The 20189-nt window shown below is 33.2% G+C and overlaps 1 protein-coding gene across 4 annotated transcripts in view; it reads right to left on the bottom strand.

Annotated features, from left to right (window-relative positions):
* The window catches only part of LOC123523872 (GTP-binding protein Di-Ras2-like), a 106564-nt gene that overhangs the window by 10925 nt on the left and 75450 nt on the right, over nucleotides 1–20189 (bottom strand). For 2 of the 4 annotated variants that reach the window (XM_053539469.1, XM_053539470.1), the window contains exon 1: nucleotides 3766–4044. The exons of 1 other annotated variant lie outside the window; for it this stretch is intronic. Coding sequence is in view for 1 of the 3 variants with exons in the window: in XM_053539470.1 (XP_053395445.1) it covers nucleotides 3766–3783 (18 nt within the window). In the remaining 2 variants the exon portion in view is untranslated. Of the gene's footprint in view, nucleotides 1–3765; nucleotides 4045–20189 lie in introns of those variants that run through there. One more of the 4 variants, XM_053539471.1, reaches the window with a different exon arrangement.

The following is a 20189-nucleotide window of genomic DNA, read 5'->3' as shown; positions in this document are numbered from 1 at the left end:
ATTTTACTGGCTCATAAATCAAACTTTATTAGGCCAGTCGGAGTAGATATAAAAAAAAATGTAAAAGTTGTGGCTGCTAGCGAGACTTTTATTTTTCCGTAGGTAAGCCAAATAAATTTAAATTTATAGAGACGATAACCTATTGTTCTATCTATTCTGCCTTCTGTATTAAAATCATTTTCTAATTAAGCTTGTCCACCAGCTAGTTATGTGCTTGTCTTAAACAATAGTTTACAAATTACCACGCTGCTTATGATCTTAAAACCCCTACCATTATAAAACAAAAGAAGAAAAACTAAGATTCACTTAGTTTATACTAATTTGTTTTAGCTCAATTGTGATGAAAGCTTAAAACTTATTTGAACCATTCACGAGTCCGCTTCCTGAAAAAAAAACAGTACTGGTGTCATATTATGTACCGTTAAAAATTATTGAAATTGCTATTAAGTGTTTAGTTGCAAGTCGGAACCCCATCCTCACCAAGCAAACATTAAGCCTGGGTTGAATTTATACGCTTGATTCAGACAATCGATAACCGTTTCTTCAACGAAATGTCCTTTCCAGTTGCAATATTCCTTACTTCGAGTGTAGAAGTTAAAAACTAACGCTTGGATTAGTCAAGCTTCCATTTGCATGGAATCTTCAGTTAACTGCGAAAAAAAAACAACATAATTGACGGTCTTACATAAAAACTCTTTTATAAAAAAACTGCAAAACCATGTAGTTTGTATTTGTTTTTTTAGATAAATAGGTGGAGTCATTTCGAAAAAAAAGTGAAAAAAAAGATTTGTATCAGAAATAAATAACAATATCGCTTGTTACTTTCAGTCGCAGTTAGTTTAAAAGTTTAATGCAATTACATCTACAACAAAAACTATTTCAAACTGATTACTATATGATCAAGTCGCAATAAAAAATAGCTAGACCAGATATGCTAGATATATACGCTTGAACTATCATAACCAAATGATATCTAAACCTGATCTATAAAAGTATATCCTTTTTGATAAAATCGTCATTAAAATTATCGTCCTAAAATAGATACGTTTTATTCAACTACTTCCTGCAAAGATCATATAAATTTCCTCGTATCTACTTAATATATGAAAATGTTTCTTCACTGGGTTTATTTTTCTTTATTTCAATGAAATTGGATCTTACCCGTAAGAGAATATAATTAGTCCATTGAATATTAGACATTAGATTATATTGAAAGGTGGAATATTACAAATACTGATAACTATGTAACAAAGACTGTAAAGATAAACAGTGTTACAATACCATCTGCAGAAAAAAAGGAAGTTTTGTATTTTCTTAAGACTTTACAGCAGTTATGATAACTGACAAAATACTTCGCGCTACATACTTAATACGACTTCGTACTTAGTTAATGAAACTAAGTTACAACTTGAGTGTTTGAATTATTTTAAGTCTGTATTTATCTTGTAAAAATGACTTATTGACCTCTTTTTGAATTTATCAAACACGACTCTGCAATACAGACATTAATATGAACCGGCGATATCTCATACAGTTTCAGTGACGGTTTCATAAAAAAAAATCGTCTTTGTTAAATTCAGAATTTCACAATAAAAACAACAATGTTTGGGTACATCAAGTACAGCGTGGTATTAATTGATTCAATATCATGCGTTATCGTGCGGTGATAGTAACATATTCAAATAATAAAACAGAAACTGATATGTAATTTAACTTCGGCGGCTTGCAGCTGCACGTAAACTGCTTTAAAATCCTTGATTACTTCCTTCTAGGTAACCGACTGTTTTATTTATAGAAAGACAAACAGATCAAATATTTTCATGTACCTTGTTGACTGATATGATGTACTTTGTCACCTTCAGCTCAGGTACTCAAATCGTTTGTTTGCAGAGTTCAACATTTACCGACCACTTGACACTCAGGCGGTACTTTTCTAAATCAAAGCCATCACGTTGCACAATTTATTGAACCTTAGTTAAATTTGTATGCCTAGTTAGTCGCCCACTGTGTTTGTTAGTTTGTCTTGTCCTCGTGTGTTTGCTTTCTGTGTGTGTGTGCGTGCGTGCGTGCGTGCGTGTTTAGAAGTGTGCACTTCTGCGTGCTGTGGGTTTCGTTTGGGGAGACTGCGGTGTTTGTGTCTCAAATAGTCGGGTTATTTTATAATGTTATCAAGAACATAACGAAGTTTGTAAATAGAAAATTTATAAAAAGCAGGATGTGATACACCATGTCACAAAAGAGTCTACAAAACGCTCCCGTGGTGATTTACCACGGACCGTTCCAAGGCGGTGCCCGCTGTGCTCCTTTGTAATTTTTCGCTTTGTTATTTCGATGTAATTTCATTTACAATGTCATACAAACACTGCTAACGGGTTTTGGTTTGGTAAGGCTGCTATTTGGACTCTTGCAGTTAAGTTTACTTATACTTTGAAAAACGGTAGCCCTGCTGACGGAGTTTATTTGTAATTTATAACATTCATTGACTGAATTCCTCAACATGATTATGCAATGAAAAGTGCTTATATATAATGTCCCATGCCATTTTGAATTTTAAAGAATATTTATTCTTTTTATTGTTCATTAGATCTAAATAAATTATACATTTTGTATTCATATTTCAGACCTCGTAATTTCATTTTTGTGTTCTTCATCACCGAATACTAATTTTATGACTTTTGAACTGGGGTTCTACTGAGTTCTAGTGACATTGATTTAAAGTTTATCTAAAGAGTGGCAACGACTTCTGCAATATTAAATTGCATGTGTACAAACTTATGAAAAGAAACACAACTGTATATATAAACTACTTTGCAATGAATATTCATACGATGGAAAAGAATATTCAGTTTGGATTTTTCCTGTTGAATTTTTGTCTTTGGTGTAAAACAGATATATGCAAAATACATAGACAATGTAGAACATAATATAATAGACAACTAGGCCAAAACAAATATTAAGGGAACACAGTGGGACACTGCCTCTCAGCTATCAATTGCATATCATATGCGAGTGTAAAAAAGGAACAACCATATTTCGTTCGCGTCACTTTTTAACTACACACTACAGAAGCGTGTGTATAGATTCGTACATACTGAACATATACCATGGTATACGCAAAAGAACAGAATCTATATAAAAGGTAAAACAGACCAAAACAAACACACAAACACAAAAGGAAGACATTGCGGCACCAGCATGAAAACCAGTTGGGTGTTAAAACTAGTTATCTGTCCAAAAACCCTCAATCCTTTGACGTCATATCTGTGACATACATTTTACAGTGAAAACATTGCATGATAGCACACAGTTTAAGTCTTCTTTGTTAAATAAATAGGGTCATGTTAGAATTTTTGATCATATGCGACGTCTCGTTTATCATTTTCCTTAATTAACTTTTAATTAAGATAATACTTTGCTAGAGGATTTTCCCATTAGCGTAAGATTGTATTTGTTTTCACGGTATTTTGCATATATAAAGAGGAAATAAATGTACTGAATACAAGCCTGATAAAAAATCGACTTCGATGTCATTTCCTTGTTACTTAATGTTTATATTTAAGAAAAAACGTATGTCTGCTGAAGAAGCTTATTTAAGCGAAATATGTTTTGACAAGACTGTGCTGGTTTTCGAATCGATTTCACAAACAGAAATCATTATAAAAATGCATTCGTTTGCTGTAACATATTTAAACTAAGATGGGACAATGCGGATCTGTTAAATAACATTTAATAGAAAACAGATTATATTTCTACAAATATATATACCTTTAATTTTCTATCCATTTTATATTCTCAAATGTACTTCTCTTATAGATCGTTTCTCAAATGTTAAACATGAATTACTTCATTGTTCGCAACAACATGATTATGATACATAGCTTCACGTATTTTTTGATATGCTGATTGCAGTAATCGCCTGAATGATGGAGTCCATAATCCCTTTGAACTTGTTGCTCCTGACATTTCCCGCGTTGGGCAGGCGACACTACTGTCTACTGCTGGAAAATGTCACAGTATCATCCGCGCATAATAACGTTTTGACACTTAAATAACAGTTAGGCATAAAATTTCACTGACATTTTATATCAAACTAAGTACATATGATAGACGGATGTAGAAAAACGCTACCTTTGAAAGTAATTGAATACTAAATGACTTTGATATTCAAACATTTTCCTAGATGGTATCAAGAAGTACCAAAGTACTATGACATCTCAACCTTTTGGCATGGACGTGAGCACAAAGAATCGAAAGTAGCTCTGGTAAAAGTAAAAATGTCGTAAATCTTCTTACGTTACGCGGGGCGTTATTGATGTGTAATTATACTTTTATTTTCGTTATATTCTCCTTGGTTATTCGCAAGAAATTGTTGTAAAATTGTGTGTCACAAATGAATCTGGAAATAAACATCAAAGTGCAACATTAATGAAATACTTTTGCTACATTTTTGTATGAGCATAGATGACATTTTGTAAAAACTGTGTCTGTTTAATTTCCGTTGTTTTTTTTTTTAATTATAGTTTAACGTACAATCTGCTACTTCTCCAAGATTATGTGTGATTGCAAGGATAAAGTCAAAACTTGACGAATGAAATTAAAAAAATAAATATTTCTGATATCATGCAATAAAACATTTACTGACTGGCTTGCTGGTCAGTAAGTGTATATTATGCCTGATAAATAGTCAGTTGTTGATAGCCTGGTTTCTTTTGTGTAATTAACTAAAAGACAAGCACCGTTATTCTTAGTATTTGTGTCATGTAATAAAACACTCATTAGATAGTGTTGTAAGCTTTGAGATGATATTCATTTTCATTTGATTACACATAGTAAAACCAATGTGTTTCTACTGTTGGTTGGTACGTGCCTTTCAAAGAAAAAAATAACACATTCGCTATGACCTCCGCTGGCATGGGAAAATGTGTTTACCTTTAAGAAAACAGGATACAGAGACTATGTTTTTGTTGCCGTTTCTTTTTCAATTTGATAATTATTTCGTTGGCTGTGTTACAGCTATAGCTCGAGGAAAACTGTGATATAATACCGTGATATATATACTGCAAAGTAATTGATAGGCGAATAAGGCAGCACGCCTGCTTTGTCAGTATTTTTACAGACCATTCACATAGTGGGTGTCTCACACTTTAGACTGTGCGTAGGCAGGATTATATTTAAACTATATTCTAAAGAAATATATTTAAAACAAGTTGTTTCAAGAATAGTATGATCACTATGACCTCGAAAGTGTTTACCGTTTTAAGAAACAGGATACAGATATCCTGTTTCTGTTGCCATTTTCCAAAACATATTACAGTGTTACAGAATAATTTCATTTTGCGTCGTGTGTTAACAATGTCAGTATAAATAGTGAAGCTCTTTCAAAATTATCATCCACAGTCATGTCTGTGCTACAGAACACTTCCGAATAAAGACCATGCTATACATGCTTACAAAGACCACTATCTCCCAGTTCTGTTTAACCAAAACCGAATGTAAATATACCTGTGTAAAGAGGCCACCTATTAACAAAGTCCACCATTTTATTTCCCTAGGATGGTCTTTACAGATAGGTTTGACTGTATACTGATAAAAACCTTCAAATTTCAAAGTCTGCAAAATACATCACATCTTGCGTATATAAATTTGTATTTCAGGGCCGTTGGAACTAACTCCATGAGTATTTCACGCGCTAGAAAAAAAATCCAAGTAAATTCGATGTTTTTTTTTTATATCTAGAAAGTCCTAGTAACATAACTCCAGATACTAGTCAGAAATCGCGTCATACACAATTACTCCCCTTGCAATATTTAGGATGAGTGCAGCTCTCTATCCTTCTTATTATAAAAAGATAGCGGTTTTGATTTATCTGTTTTCTGCAACATTGGACCGGTATTTCAGTCAGTTTAAACAATCCGTATTGTTTTTACAAAAACATGTAAAGGTGTAACAACAACAGTGCTGATCTCTCCTGAGCAGTTCAGTCCGATTTACCTAGTACCCTGAGCGGTTCAGTCCGATTTAACTAGTATAGTACCCTGAGCGGTTCAGTCCGATTTACCTAGTACCCTGAGCAGTTCAGTCCGGTTTACCCTAGTACCCTGAGCGATTCAGTCCGGTTTACCTTGTACCCCGAGTACTACCCTAGTACCCTGACTTAGCGGTTCAGTCCGGCAATATCAGAAGTTAAAATTGATTTACTAAAGTCATTTTCAGTCTCTAAACCTTAAATACTCTTACGATACGAGAAAAATGTAGGGAAAGGCGTTACTTTAAAAGCAACAAGTGTGTAACCATGTCTTGTAGTAACAGAAATAGATTAGAGAAAACAAAACAGCAATAAATCATATTTTAAAGAGGAAACAGGTGTAGCAAAAAACATAGTGCCAAAAAGAAATTAATATTAGAAACATTACAAAGCCAATTTCAAAATCAAAATTAACAGTTGAAAAATGTGTAATTAATAATGAATGCAATTCATGAAAATACAGATAAGAATGACAAGTTTTTATGGAACTATCGATGTTTTAGAACCTGTTAGCAAAAAGAATGGACATTATTAGTCGCCGGCGACTATATTTGATATACGCTTTAGGATTCTGCATCTGGTAGGAGAAGTTATTAAAATGTGATAATGAAAAAATGATATTGTACATAAAAGAAAAATAAGACAGTTCATGAAAGGCTTACATAAAGGAATTAGGAGCTTAAAATTGCATAAGATTTTTATTATTTCAAAAGATTGCTTTTTAGGAAAATAGGAAAAATGTATTAAGAACTTATCCCTATACTCCGTATCAGTAGCCGTATCACGTGATCTGAAACAGGTAAACATTCTCACTACACTGCAGACGGGTTAACAAGGTTATAACACACTAAATAGTTCTTGTTCTTTATTCTATATAAAATCGACCTATTTCCAATTAACGTAGCACACATCAGCACCCATTTTAAATGTCTGTAACTTACATTTTCTTGAAGAATATTGTCAGTGCTAACTAAAAATCAAAAGAAAAGTAGGGGTCATGTTTGATGCAAGAAAATTAATTTCAGTCGAACACACAAACTGCAAAATCAGCTAAAAAATGAGACCCCAAATTATACTGGTGGTGTATGATCTAAGTTTCCATGAAAAATTTTGTCATGTTGTTATTTCATTATGAAAATGCTACCTACATGTCAAGCATAGATCTGTCATGTGAATTTAGCAAAAAAATTGCAAAGAAAATAAGATAAAATAAAATAATAGCTCTACAGAGCAAAAAAAAAACTGAGGACTATTTGTATCCGCCATTATGCGACTACCATTTTTTTTTTGCGCCATTTTTCTATTTAGTGTCTGTATGCCTACAACCATGTCAGATAATAGCCACAGTTCATCTTTTCCTTATCACTTGCTAACAGATAAACAATTTGACCCTCAACCTACACAGAATCCTAATATAATCCCAGTCTTTACAACATTCTACACATAATTTCAGAAATTGCCTCTATTAGTTCTTTGAATTGGAGTAAAAATTAAATGGACTACTAAAATATTGCCTATTACATAAAAGAAAGAGGAAATAAACCAGGGTCTTTGAAAAAGGATAGATTTTTTTATTGAAAGTTATGTACACGATGCGTTTAATTGTTTGTAAAACAGACAATAAATTTCTTCTAAAAACAAAATGTTGTCGAAGTTGGAGGAAAAATGAATTACCACATACATTGTCTAAAAGAACCAAGCGTTCTTGACGGACAATGCAGCTGTATTGCTGGGTAAATAAAAAAATGTGTTCTTTCATTTAAACAATTGAAACTTAAATAATTTTGTGTGTGTTATTTATTCAAGATAATACTAGTTAATCTTTGCAATGTGTACATGTGGTATGTATATATAAAGACACTGGCTGGGAAACTCTCTGTTTACCTGTTTCGGATCACGTGATAAATTTTGTCGATATGGAATATATGTATATCATTAAATTTCGTGATCTCTTAACCTTATTGTAAATTCAGTTTTCCGGCGATTTGATGCTCTGCATCAAAATTTTACTTGTACATTACTGTAATGATACGGTGGGTTATGAAGGTGAGAAATTCACAAATTTGTAGACATGGAAACGAATGTTGATTTGATATTCATTGTCAATGTATTCTTGCGAAATTGCATGAAATGTAAAACGCCTGGATACCATTACAGTTACTGGAACAGACCCGGAGAGAGAGTAGAAACTATCACTTTAATTGTTGGTTCAGTAATATGTATTCACAAAGATATCATCGAGATCATTAAACGCTTCAATTGATATTCCTTGTTTGATTAGAGACGTGTTTCTACTAAAAACCTGAATACGTTTATAACATCAAAGAGTTTTAAAACTTGCATTTTGCCCATGGGGTGAATTTTTTACAGGATTATCGATTCGGTATTTCCATTCTAGCTGCAGTATTTCCTAATTGTGTACGCGTTTAAAATTGTGTTTGAAATAAAGCCACTAGAGTGGAGGGGAATTTGTTCCCCCGCACCTGTTGGCAACACTGGAAATAAATAAGCCACGAAAAGCATTCTGAACTTTAACGACCATTTTCTCTTTGCACAGAAGTGCCTTCAACGCACAGTCCCTACTATCTAAATAAATATAGATCTAAACTAGAAGAAATACGAAGTGCGACAGAGCTTCCCGTGGACACACATCTTAACCACTTTTAGAAATATTTGGACTCAATAGTGTGGTTTGTACAACTTAATAAAACAACTCCATACAATTTCTTTTTCAATTCAGTCGATTTCCCTGTAATTCTAAAACTTTTGTGGATGGAAAATAAAACGGAAATATTATTATCATCAGAGACAGTAATATATCCAACATTTATACCTGTATAGTAAAAGGTGCGTAAACGGAACGAAGCAAACCAAGGACTCTCCAAACGGTGAAATCTGAGGACAATACAACAAATTATTTATGTAACGAGATTTTGCCGAAGATTGTGATTGTGAAATTGTGATGGATATGTTAAAAAAATGGCAGCATATTCAACTTAATGTGTGAAAATGTTTAAAATATGAATGGATTTCATCAGGAACAATTGCAGGCGTTTAAGAATTATTCATTTTTGATCTTCGAACAGGTTTATACTAAACCCATATGTTTTGTTCCCATTTTCTTTTATAAGTTTAATGAAAGTTTTATGGTGGTGTTCCTTTATTTAATTTGCTCTTGTTCCGTACAATTTTATACGTTATGTATGTTCCATGTGCCGACTTGTAATGGAAGCTAACAATGTTATATTGCGATGTCAGCAAAGACGTTAATATGCGTAATTTTGAGTAGTAATGCAGATACACATGTAGCATTTCCACTGCACACCTGACTGTCTGGAGTTTTTTTTCATTAGGTCGACTTCACATGCCACAATGTGACGAAGAAGCCTTTATGGCTGCCTGCGGTTAACCATCACTTGCAACTTTTCTTATATTGTCTTCTGTTATAATTGTTCCTGACTGAATTTGCCTGTCTTTGTATTTCCAAGGTTTCTGTGATATGTTTTTGGTGTACATAAGGTCATGGTGGCTTCTTGCATGGTAAGCGTTCTTCGAAAGTCTTTGTGCCAGTAGACTACTTGTTACAATAGCTTTAAATAAAACTTTTGCTGAATCAGGGCAATGTTCTTTTCATTAAGCATGTTGCCACTTTTTGAAAGCTTAAGATTATAAATTATGGCAGGTAACGTCAACCTGTACTACTTTTTTGTATTTTTTCTAAAACACAAACAAAGACTCGTGACTCTTATTTCATACGCGTGTTGACACTGTTTGCTTTCGTTCTTAAAAGCTGACATTGAACAGAAACCTGTGACTTTGACTAATGTAATCAAACAATTAATTTTGAATGAGCCATAAACAATTAGCATTCTGATGCACTTTCAGTGGTGAATAATTAATAGCACGTACATTAACTGCATTAGATCTTTCGTAATATTACGCATTAAATGCATATGGTACAGTTATTTGTAATGATCATATGGCAATCTTCCTGGTTTCCCCATAATAAATGGCCCATATTACAACGAATGTTAACATGTAAGAGTGTTTTATGTGTTTTGAAACGGAAGTGCGGATGGCGCCGCTAAAACAAAACATCTATATTACAACGAATATGAAGATCTAATAACATATAACATTTTTCTTATCTTGAGCACAGTTTGGTTGTTCTAAGGGAATGATTTGTTTGTTACCAAATAAAATCCGTGATTACGTGAAATTCGTGCATAAGAATTAAAACCAGCAACACTGCAGGGAGACCTAACAAAGCGATGAGGGTGAACAGTATGTTTTATACCATAATGCCACAACAGCTAATTGTTTTGTGCCAGAAAAATATCCTGAATTAATTGTTATGCTTATTTGCTTTTAACACTTCCTTTATGATATATTAAAGATTAGATAAGATCATGCTTACATCGGACAACTCAAATACTAGAAGCAGTAATGTTATTTGTAGATTGACAAAATCGTTGCATATCATTTAAAAAAAATACATTTGTAAACAGTTAAACAACCCTATCGCTGTGGGTGGGGGCGGGGGGGGGGGGAGGAAGATTGGCGACTACTGTCTTGATAGACAGATGTACATTTCAAAATATTTTATTTTAAAGTTTTTCCTCTCTCTCTCTTTCTGAATTCCTTCGGCCATTCGTATCCGTAGTTTCTGATTTTAAGCAAATAAACTTTTTAAAACTTTATACCAGTATAATCAATATGACAGATGTTCCATGATTGTATGATTTTTAAGCCCTGTTACCAGCATCTAAATGGCTGTTTCTAAGCTCAATATTACAATTCACTGATATCAAATCTTGAGATTAAGTTAAGACATGGACATGTGATGACGAATAGTATCAAAAACACCGATGACGAATAGTATCAAAAACACCCATGTGCCAGCTCACATTCTAAAATGACTTACGATTTGTTATTCTATATATTGAAAGCAACAAAAATGACAGTTTATATTTTCATGATATTATACCAGATTTATAAAGAACCCTACCACGAAAAATATGTTCATAGGTGCTAAGGACAGAGTGAGAGAAAGTCCAAAGAATTGAGAGAGAGAGAACTCTTTTAGACACAGGAATGTCCCACCTACTTATCCTAGCTCTTTCTGGATGTTTGAAATGCCCGGCGAATAACATTGACACGGAGTCCTGTTTCCTGGGAATGACCAGTACTGACCCTAATTCTTGTTGATTTTTATAAAATGCATTAAATTCATTCGAATTTTGTTTTTGAAATCTAAATATTTGCAATGCAATAATTTCATCGTGGCATGATAATGTCTTACTTATGCAGGGAGCCATTATTTCCCTCAAATTCTTACTTTATTTTCTAGACAGACAATGTTAATGTATTCCATTTCATTCTTAACGTGTTTGGAAATGTAATCTTATCTTTTTTTTTTTTTTTTTTTTTTTTTCATCAAGCAAATTTCTAAATGGTTTGTATAGTGTGTTTTTTCTCGCCTGCAGTGTTTCTTTAAGGTCTTGATCACGGCATTTCTATTGTACTCTCTTTTAAAAATTTGTTAGAAAATATGTGTTACATGAGGAAAGAGGCACAGTGTAAGGACTTTTCATAGAGCCCACTGGAGTTCTGTATTGTCTTTGGCCGTGAGACTTATTGTATTGACACAAGTGCACGGGTAATTTTGCTATGATGGAATTCCACAAGCTTTTTGATATGAGAGCAGAAGTTCCCCTCGTGCTATCATTCACAAGATATATTTTCCTCATTAATCGATCGATTTAATATTTTCTGTATCAGTTAACTAAACATCTGACCGTTAATTGAAACATCAAAACATTGTTAACTGTACTTTCGGTCCATGTGGTGAGTTTTGTGATGTTGATTTCCAATTTTCCTCTCGGCCTTGCACTATTTTCGGTTTATGACACAAATAAAAATCTGCGCAAGTTTCTGGCGTGCTATTTTATGAGGGAAAACACAAAGAAACACATATGGGAGTATAATTCAATATGCTGGTGACGTTTGTATTGTATTTCAATTGTTACAGAGATTCTCAACAAAAGCTTTCGCTTTCTCAATCAAAGTTATTTCTCCCTTCACAATGTCCTGTTCAACAAGTAACATTAACCAAAACTATTGCGATGATACTAGAATGCAAAATTCTTTGCAGACAATTTTCTCAAAATTGATTTTTCATCATGATCAACACATTAAGATCGTTATTTGTTGCAAATAAACGCTAATAAATGCAGTTTTCTGCTCAGAAAGTCTGACCCTTGGTACTATATCATTTACGTAATTATATCTGATACAGAATGACAGTATTACTGACACACGTTAGGGCGCTTTAAAATCGTTAGGGGAGGTGGAGGAGGTAAAGAGAGCCGGAATGTCATTGTTAAAAAAAATGAAAATAATGCGAACGACCAGCACCTATCACTTCAAATTGATACTTAGAGTAGACCATAGATTTATGAACTACACCGACGTATCAATTATTAGAGAGCCATTTCATTATAATTTAGCTAAGTATTCTTCCGTGTCCTAAGTATTCACTTACTAGACACTGAACTGTCTTGCTTTCAAACTAATTAGCATTGTAACAGTGCTAAGAATTAATGTAAAAGCACTGGAAAGTCTTTGCTGTATTTCGAAGTAAACTGTAAAGTAACAACGTAGAAAAGGGGCTTTCTAAGTAATCATATTACACTGGAGCAAAAGTAAGTCGTTTTGTCAAGATAAGTAGGTTATGAATAAATTCATGAAAACACCCGTTTGTTGCCTTAACATTAGGACACAAATACAAGCTTATAAATACTTGCTGAATATAAGTGCTAGAAAATTTCTTTCGTCGGGCGCGTGTTCACACGAAAAGAAATAACGTGTATGTACATATCAAGATGCAAAGTATTATTAAGTAATTAATTTTAATTACAAATCATCCCGTATACTGACATCATGTTGGCCATGGTGCAATATTCAGCCGTGAATAATTTATCAATCGTGCATATATATGTAATAGATACACAGTAAATTATTGATTAACATTAATTAAAAATTGAAATGCTTTACAGTTTCCCTATTACAATATTCCAGAGATAAGGATCTCATTGCATTAATGGGTTTTGCAAACATTTGAGCCACACCATGAGAAAACCAACATAGTGCCTTTGCGACCAGCATGGATCCAGACCAGCCTGCGCATCTGCACAGTCTGGTCATGATCCATGCTGTTCGCTAACAGTTTCTCTAATTGCAATATTCTTTGAAAGCGAACAGCATAGATCCTGACCAGCCTGTGCAAAGGTCGCAAAGGTGCTATGTTGGTTTTCTCATGACGCGGCTCATTTAATCTAATGTTCGTCTGCTATCCAATGTGTCCAAATACATGCGTCTGCTATCCAATGTGTCCAAATACATTGTGTCTGCATACCAAGAAGAATGAGAAAAATCGGAATTAAAAGCATCGACCTTCAAAACAGAAACATAGAAAGCAAAATATATCTTTGAAGAAACACAAAACTATGAGCATATATCAGGCTCACGAAACTTTGTTAATGGTGTTACATGATACGAAAATAAATGTACATGTACTAATATTACTCTTTTCCAAATCAGCCATTCTCATTGTTGTTTAATTTTCTCTTTGCAATGGTTAGATTTCGAAATGATTTATACTGTCTATCAAAATTGCACAATATCGTTGTTGAAAGTCTCTTAAACCAAGATACAAGAATTTGATATGTCGCATCTTGACTGAATGGGAAACTAGTGATACTTTTATATCAAGATTTATTGAATTAAATACTTACAAGAATTTAGCTGTGATCGTTCATAAACCTTTGACATAAGAAATCAAAATTGTTATTATTTTAATTAATCTTAAAGCTTCATTTACCTCACGCTGTATATAACATATGAATTAATATGCGTATACTGTTGGGTAACAGTTGTAACATTAATATAGATGTGTGAATTTGGAATATATATCAACAACTGATGTTTGACATTTGTAACATTACTTTGTATATATATATATATTTGCATGTGTGCTCAAGGACCTATGGTCCATTGCATAAGCATATAAACTCTATGTAACGTTAACGGGTATCTTAATTGTTTTATTCCTCTGAACCGTGTTAGTCATCGTGAGGTCTGAGACAAAATTACTAATGATTTAAATGTCTTGTTAGTGTATATGTCAATCATTTTACAAATGTTATTTCCTTAAATTTAACAACGCATTGTATCGTCAGTTAAAAGTCTCAATTTAATAATGACATTAAAAATATTTGTTACATTATAATTAATAGTACCATTCCTTACTACATATTTCTTCTAGATTAAGCGAAACTACAGAAAATATAAATCCAATAACATCACAAGCAACTAAAGACAGTTCCAAGGAAACTTCTGCTACTGAGTTGCCGTTTTGGCATTAGTCACTTCTTCATAAGCTTCAAATAAACTCAGAGTTGATTCCTTTATTTACATCTGAACTTAAAGGTGTTTAGAACTTTAGAGAGTTTTCAAATGTACGTATGGTGCATACATTTTCTTTACTTTGTTTATATGTATCTGTTATCGATTCCGTATTTCCAGTTCAATCCTGCAATCTCTTGATTAAAACAGATTTTAACCTTTGGGAGTTTGCAACGGAGCAATATGAGTAAAGCTAATCGCTTATTAACCCTTACCATGCTAAATTTCTATAATGGACTGGTCCATCTTCCAATATGGGCAGTGCCATTTATCATTTGAAGGGGTGTTTACTAAAAATTTACTGACTGAATAGCGAACAGTGCAGACCATGATCAGACTGCACGGATGTGCAGGCTGATCTTGGTCTGCACTGGTCGCAAAGGCAGAATCACTTGCCGCCAGCAGGTTAAGGGTTAACAACTGATGTTATGGTCATTTCTAGGAGAATTTTAACGGAGAAGTAATAAAGGCCCAATGTGAATTGAACGCTTATTATTTATAGTCATTTAATTTAGTTTTTTTTCATATTTTATGCTAGAAATCCGTTAATTATGATTGTGTTTCGTTACAACATCTGCAGAATTCCCCAGGATTATCATTTTCGCCCTAACGGGCTCGGGCTCCAACCAATTCCTCCGGATTCTCCAGAGGTTGTAACATCAAAATAAAACATGCGTTCTCCCTAGATCATGACTAAAGGGCCTGTTCGATATTCTGCTAAATAAATATCTGATGAGAACATTATCTTTATTGGACGAAAATTATTTAAATATGACACGTAACATTTATTCAAAATAGAACCTACTACGTTCATAGACTCTATTACGTTTAGCTATGAAACTTGATTGTCGTGAATTCGAAAAACATTTGCGTTTAATAGGCAAAAAATTAAAGAGTAACATCCTTTTGGAGACAAATTTGCTTCTGCTTCCCTAATTACATTTGTATTTGGCATTTAACTAGAGGTAATGTTCTAAGAATACAATAATAAATTGAATAAAAACTCATTATAACTAATATGTCTCAAAACATGGCCAAAACATACTTAACTTTTTATTTCAACATTTTGCATCATCTGTATTATACAATAATATCTTAACTAATTCTGTAAATGGAATGCAGGAACTTTGTTTATGATAACTAAACTTGTACATAGACGACCGAGATACGAGACTAAAGCCTTGTAAGTTGTGATATTGCTTTTGTTGCAGCGGGTTTACTTCTGTCTGACCATGTCCTGTATTGTTGTTGATGATAATGAAGATGATAATGATGATAATATGAAAGAAAAATAATTCATTGCTTAACCAAACCCCAAAAGCAACATCCTGCGGATATCACAAGAAATGTTTGACATAGAGTCACCTAACATTATGGGAATGCTTTTCAGGATACAAAGTTACGCAGTTGGGGTTTTGTTTGGGATTTTATCCAATAGAACCAGAGTTAAGATCCTTGACTAAGTCATAAATATCCATAAATAACTTTAAGGTTTGTGTCGCTGCTTATAACCTAGAGTCATTGAACAGCATTGAAGTCATTTGAATTTTCTGGGATTTATACCACTACCCCCCTCCCTAATATCTGGTATAATATTTAAAGTAATGAAAAGATTTTCTATCTTTTATTTATTTTATTCTTTCTCAACATCCAGCAGCATCCCAACCAAAGTACTTTGGTTTCGGAATAATGAAGATGAATTAAAAGTTTACATAGCTTTATATTGTCACCAAGTGACATATGACCAGTATTACAGCGTCAGTAAGTACGGACACCTATGGCATATGGACAAACATTTACAGCAGTGTAGTGTATGTATGGATGTGTACGGATATATCTAGATATCTATGCACGCATATGGATGTGTACAGATATGTATGGATGTGCATGAATATAGCTGGAAGTGTACGGATATATCTGAATGTGCACTGATATATATATAGATATGTACTACTATATATGAAATTATTATATGTTCTAAAAATAACCTGAATTTCATAGGCCGAAACCGCTCATCATCTTTCAAAATATATTTAATGGTTAGTGGGTTTTCACCATTAAACATTACTTTCAAAAAATAGAATGGACGTTGAACTGACATGTAGCTCTGGTTACAATATGAACATTGGGAAAATCAGCTTCAGGTGTTACTCCAGCCAATGATAACTGGTCAAAATGTTCAGGTTACAATCAACTATAATATATTTTAGTGAAAACTTAAGAAACTGTATTCGCAATGAATGTTTTCATTTAATTAACCTTTAATAAGTTTTCACACATTTATTGTTACTTTTAAACATTAAAAATGTTGCAACAAATACTTGTTACTTATTCATAAACATGATATCATATCCAATGGCACAAGAGTCAATAATTGTATAATGTACGGATATAGATGGATGTATATGGATATATATGGATGTGTACTGATACAGTTCAATTTATCGGCACATGCTTAAAAAAATACAAAAAAAGCTTGCTAAAGCAACCGAAGGTAACACCAAGCAAACATAACCTGGAAGACTTCTTGGTTAATCTCCTTAGATATTCGCAGTCAACTGCTATATGGCCACATTAAACAGGCATGTCATCGCAATAAACAGGGGTTTAATTACCATATCAAATCGAAACTGTATAACTTATGCACTATCATTGCTGTCTAAAGTGCCAATACTGTGATGGTGCTAGATAGTTTTCTGTATTGCGTGACATTTATTCCACAACAGCAAACTTTTCTGCCTTTGGGAAAAATATCTTGATTTGATTTGTGCAATGACAATACTTTTCCCATGCGTTTGCCTATGTGATATATCATATTGTATTTCAATATGATCTACACAATTCAGCTTGCCTTAATGAGAAAATAATTATGGGATATCACAGATATGGAGAAAAAATAATGTTATTTGAGCTATCGCTGCTGGCGTATTCCGTGGAATCTTCTCATTTGATTCGCGGTAATTGATTTAACTAAATATTTGGCACGAGGACGGATGCCTTTAATGAAAAGATGACAAATAGACACACATTCCCTAACAATTGCCCCATATTGCCGGCTAGTTCGTATATAATGGCAGCTCCGTTTGCATAGCTGATACAGTCCCAAACAATGTTTGTGTGTACATATTGCTCGATTGTTATATCTGACAGTAACGGCTGATCTATGGGCAGGTTTGAAAATACGAGTACAAAATAAGAAGTGTAGGCATAATTATGTAAGCAAGAATGTATTGCATCTGTTTTGCCTTTTGGTAAATATGTTTGTTTTACCTAAAGAGTATGGCAAAGGTTGTTTGGTCCACCTGAGGCATCGCATATTGCGATGCTGTCACGTTTGGCCTATGTGTTTCTTTTCAATGTCTTTTGAGCTTCATTGAAATCTTTAATCAGGCCTGAATAAATTTTTGTAATTATGCACAAATCACATATCACATAGGAAGTAGGTAATTTTATCTATAATTTATTATATTAAGTTTCTTGTTTGCTATTACAGGTCTTTATTGGCTGGCGTTTGTTTCGTTGTTCTGTCAGATGTTCTACTTTTACATCTTTTGAAGATTATCTATATTTTACTACTAGCAGTACTAGTATTATGTTGTTGTTGTTACGATTAAAGAAAATGACCAGAGACCTGTGTCAAATAAATTGATATTTTGGATTATAACTATTTCCTAAAATGTCTTTTTATTAACTTGAAGCTAAAGCTTCGTTAACATTTCAGTGTTTATATTCATTGTAAGTACATGTACTCTTCCTTTGTGAGTTAAATATTGTCATGATTCATTGCTCAGATTATTGTGAATATTGTTTGTAAGTTATATTTAATCTTGTCTCATTACTCATACTCATTGTGAATATTGTTTATAAGGTATATATTATCATGTTTCATTGTAATGCCTGTGATTTGCATATACACATTATGTACCTTATTCATCTCTTCATGTTATGGAGGATTAAAAGAAATATATACAGAGTTTCTGTTTTTATACTTCCAATTCTGAAGCTCATAAAATCGGAGTATATTGTCTTATTTAATGATTTGTTTATTAAGAGGCGTGGCTGTACTTAAAAAAAAATCAAAATTATACATATAAACAACTTAAAAATAGTGTATTCAGCGTATGATATAGTATTGCTTTGGTTCGCCGTTGAGTAAATACATTTTAATCGGATAATCGATTAAAGAAACACTTCATTCTAAAATTACGACTCGTCTATAAGGACCCCTGAGACATTTAGGCAATTGTAGTTCGGAAGCCTGTAGGAAACACATTTCTTCGCTTGAGTGTTTAGACAGAAGGCGTTAGGCTGAAAAAGTATCTTTAATACGTGTGTAGAGTTTTCCTCAGCTTAGAAGCTTTTTAAACTGCAACTAATTATGGCTTAATGATTTTTCGAAAGACTGTTGATTTTAATTAAACTGGAGGAAAACTAATTCCAGGAGTTTGCCGATACATTTGTTTAAAAGCAATTCAAGTGCCAGAGACTCTAGGGGACAAAACACACCAGGATACTTTACACTATCCGTAAAGAATATTAATCAATTAACACAATAAATGTAACAAGGAAGAACAAGTCTATTACGTTGTTGCGATAGCGTAATATTTCGATGTTGCTCATTTCAGACCAGGAGCGGTGTTTTGCGCATTTCCGGAAGTGATTATCAATTGCAGCGCACGGCAAAAATACGCAAATTATTATATGTCCGCACTACTGATTAAAAGTTAGAGTTAGAATTACCATGGTCACAAAATATATACAATAAAGATACTTATTCTTCAAGTTACTTGAATACGGTATATACCGTAGTCTGTAATTTATCACAGGCGCTCCATGTCTGTTTTTAATCACAGCTGTAATAATTCAACACGATTTTGTATACGACCTTCTACATCTAAAAATGATCGTTTTCTTCTGTGCTATCGATAACTTTATCGAACATCTCGTGTACAGTAAAACGCCAAAACATCACTAAATCAGATTTACCAAGTTTTATACCAGCAAACTTTTTTTGTGATACTCATAAAAATAAAATTCATGGAACGACATTCAACCCAATAAAGTCAATGAAATCCTAATTAATTACAACCTCACATTTATATAACATAATCCAATCTTATTATGATTAGATGGTGGTACAGAGACGGAAACGTAAATACGCGTTGCTCTGTTTCCGATTAATGTTGAGTCTTCACGCATCATTGCACGAATTTCACCAAATAACTAGCACATGGTCAAATACCATAACGTTTCTTCCTGACAGGGAGGAGGAGGAGAGGAGGAGACGTTTATGATGGTAATTATGATGTTCATAATGGTGACTATTATTATAATTATTGTGATCTATTCGAACAACGACAACTGTGAATGAAAGCCGCAAGGCACAAATCTTACAGTATTTCCACTCAACAGTAATATAACCACTTTAAAACAGACATTTAATCGCAGTAAACTGCTATTTTAAGATATAAAATTAAAACTGTATAATTTATACACTATCATTTCTAAGAAAGGTATATGTTTCAAGAATTGTAAAGCACGAATTCCTAGATGGTTGTGCAATTCCATATGACAAACGAATTTCCCTGTGGCCTGAATTGGATTGGAGACGATATATTCAACGTACCAAGTAACATTTTTACCTCTATAGATTGTTTGTTCGCATATTAAAGGATCATCTTGTTTTGTAGGAAAAAAG

The sequence above is a fragment of the Mercenaria mercenaria genome, chromosome 3, assembly GCF_021730395.1.
Source record: "Mercenaria mercenaria strain notata chromosome 3, MADL_Memer_1, whole genome shotgun sequence".
Classification (NCBI taxonomy): Eukaryota; Metazoa; Mollusca; class Bivalvia; order Venerida; family Veneridae; genus Mercenaria; species Mercenaria mercenaria.
Note: the sequence above shows the minus strand (reverse complement) of the source record. Positions and strands in the feature narration are given on the sequence as shown.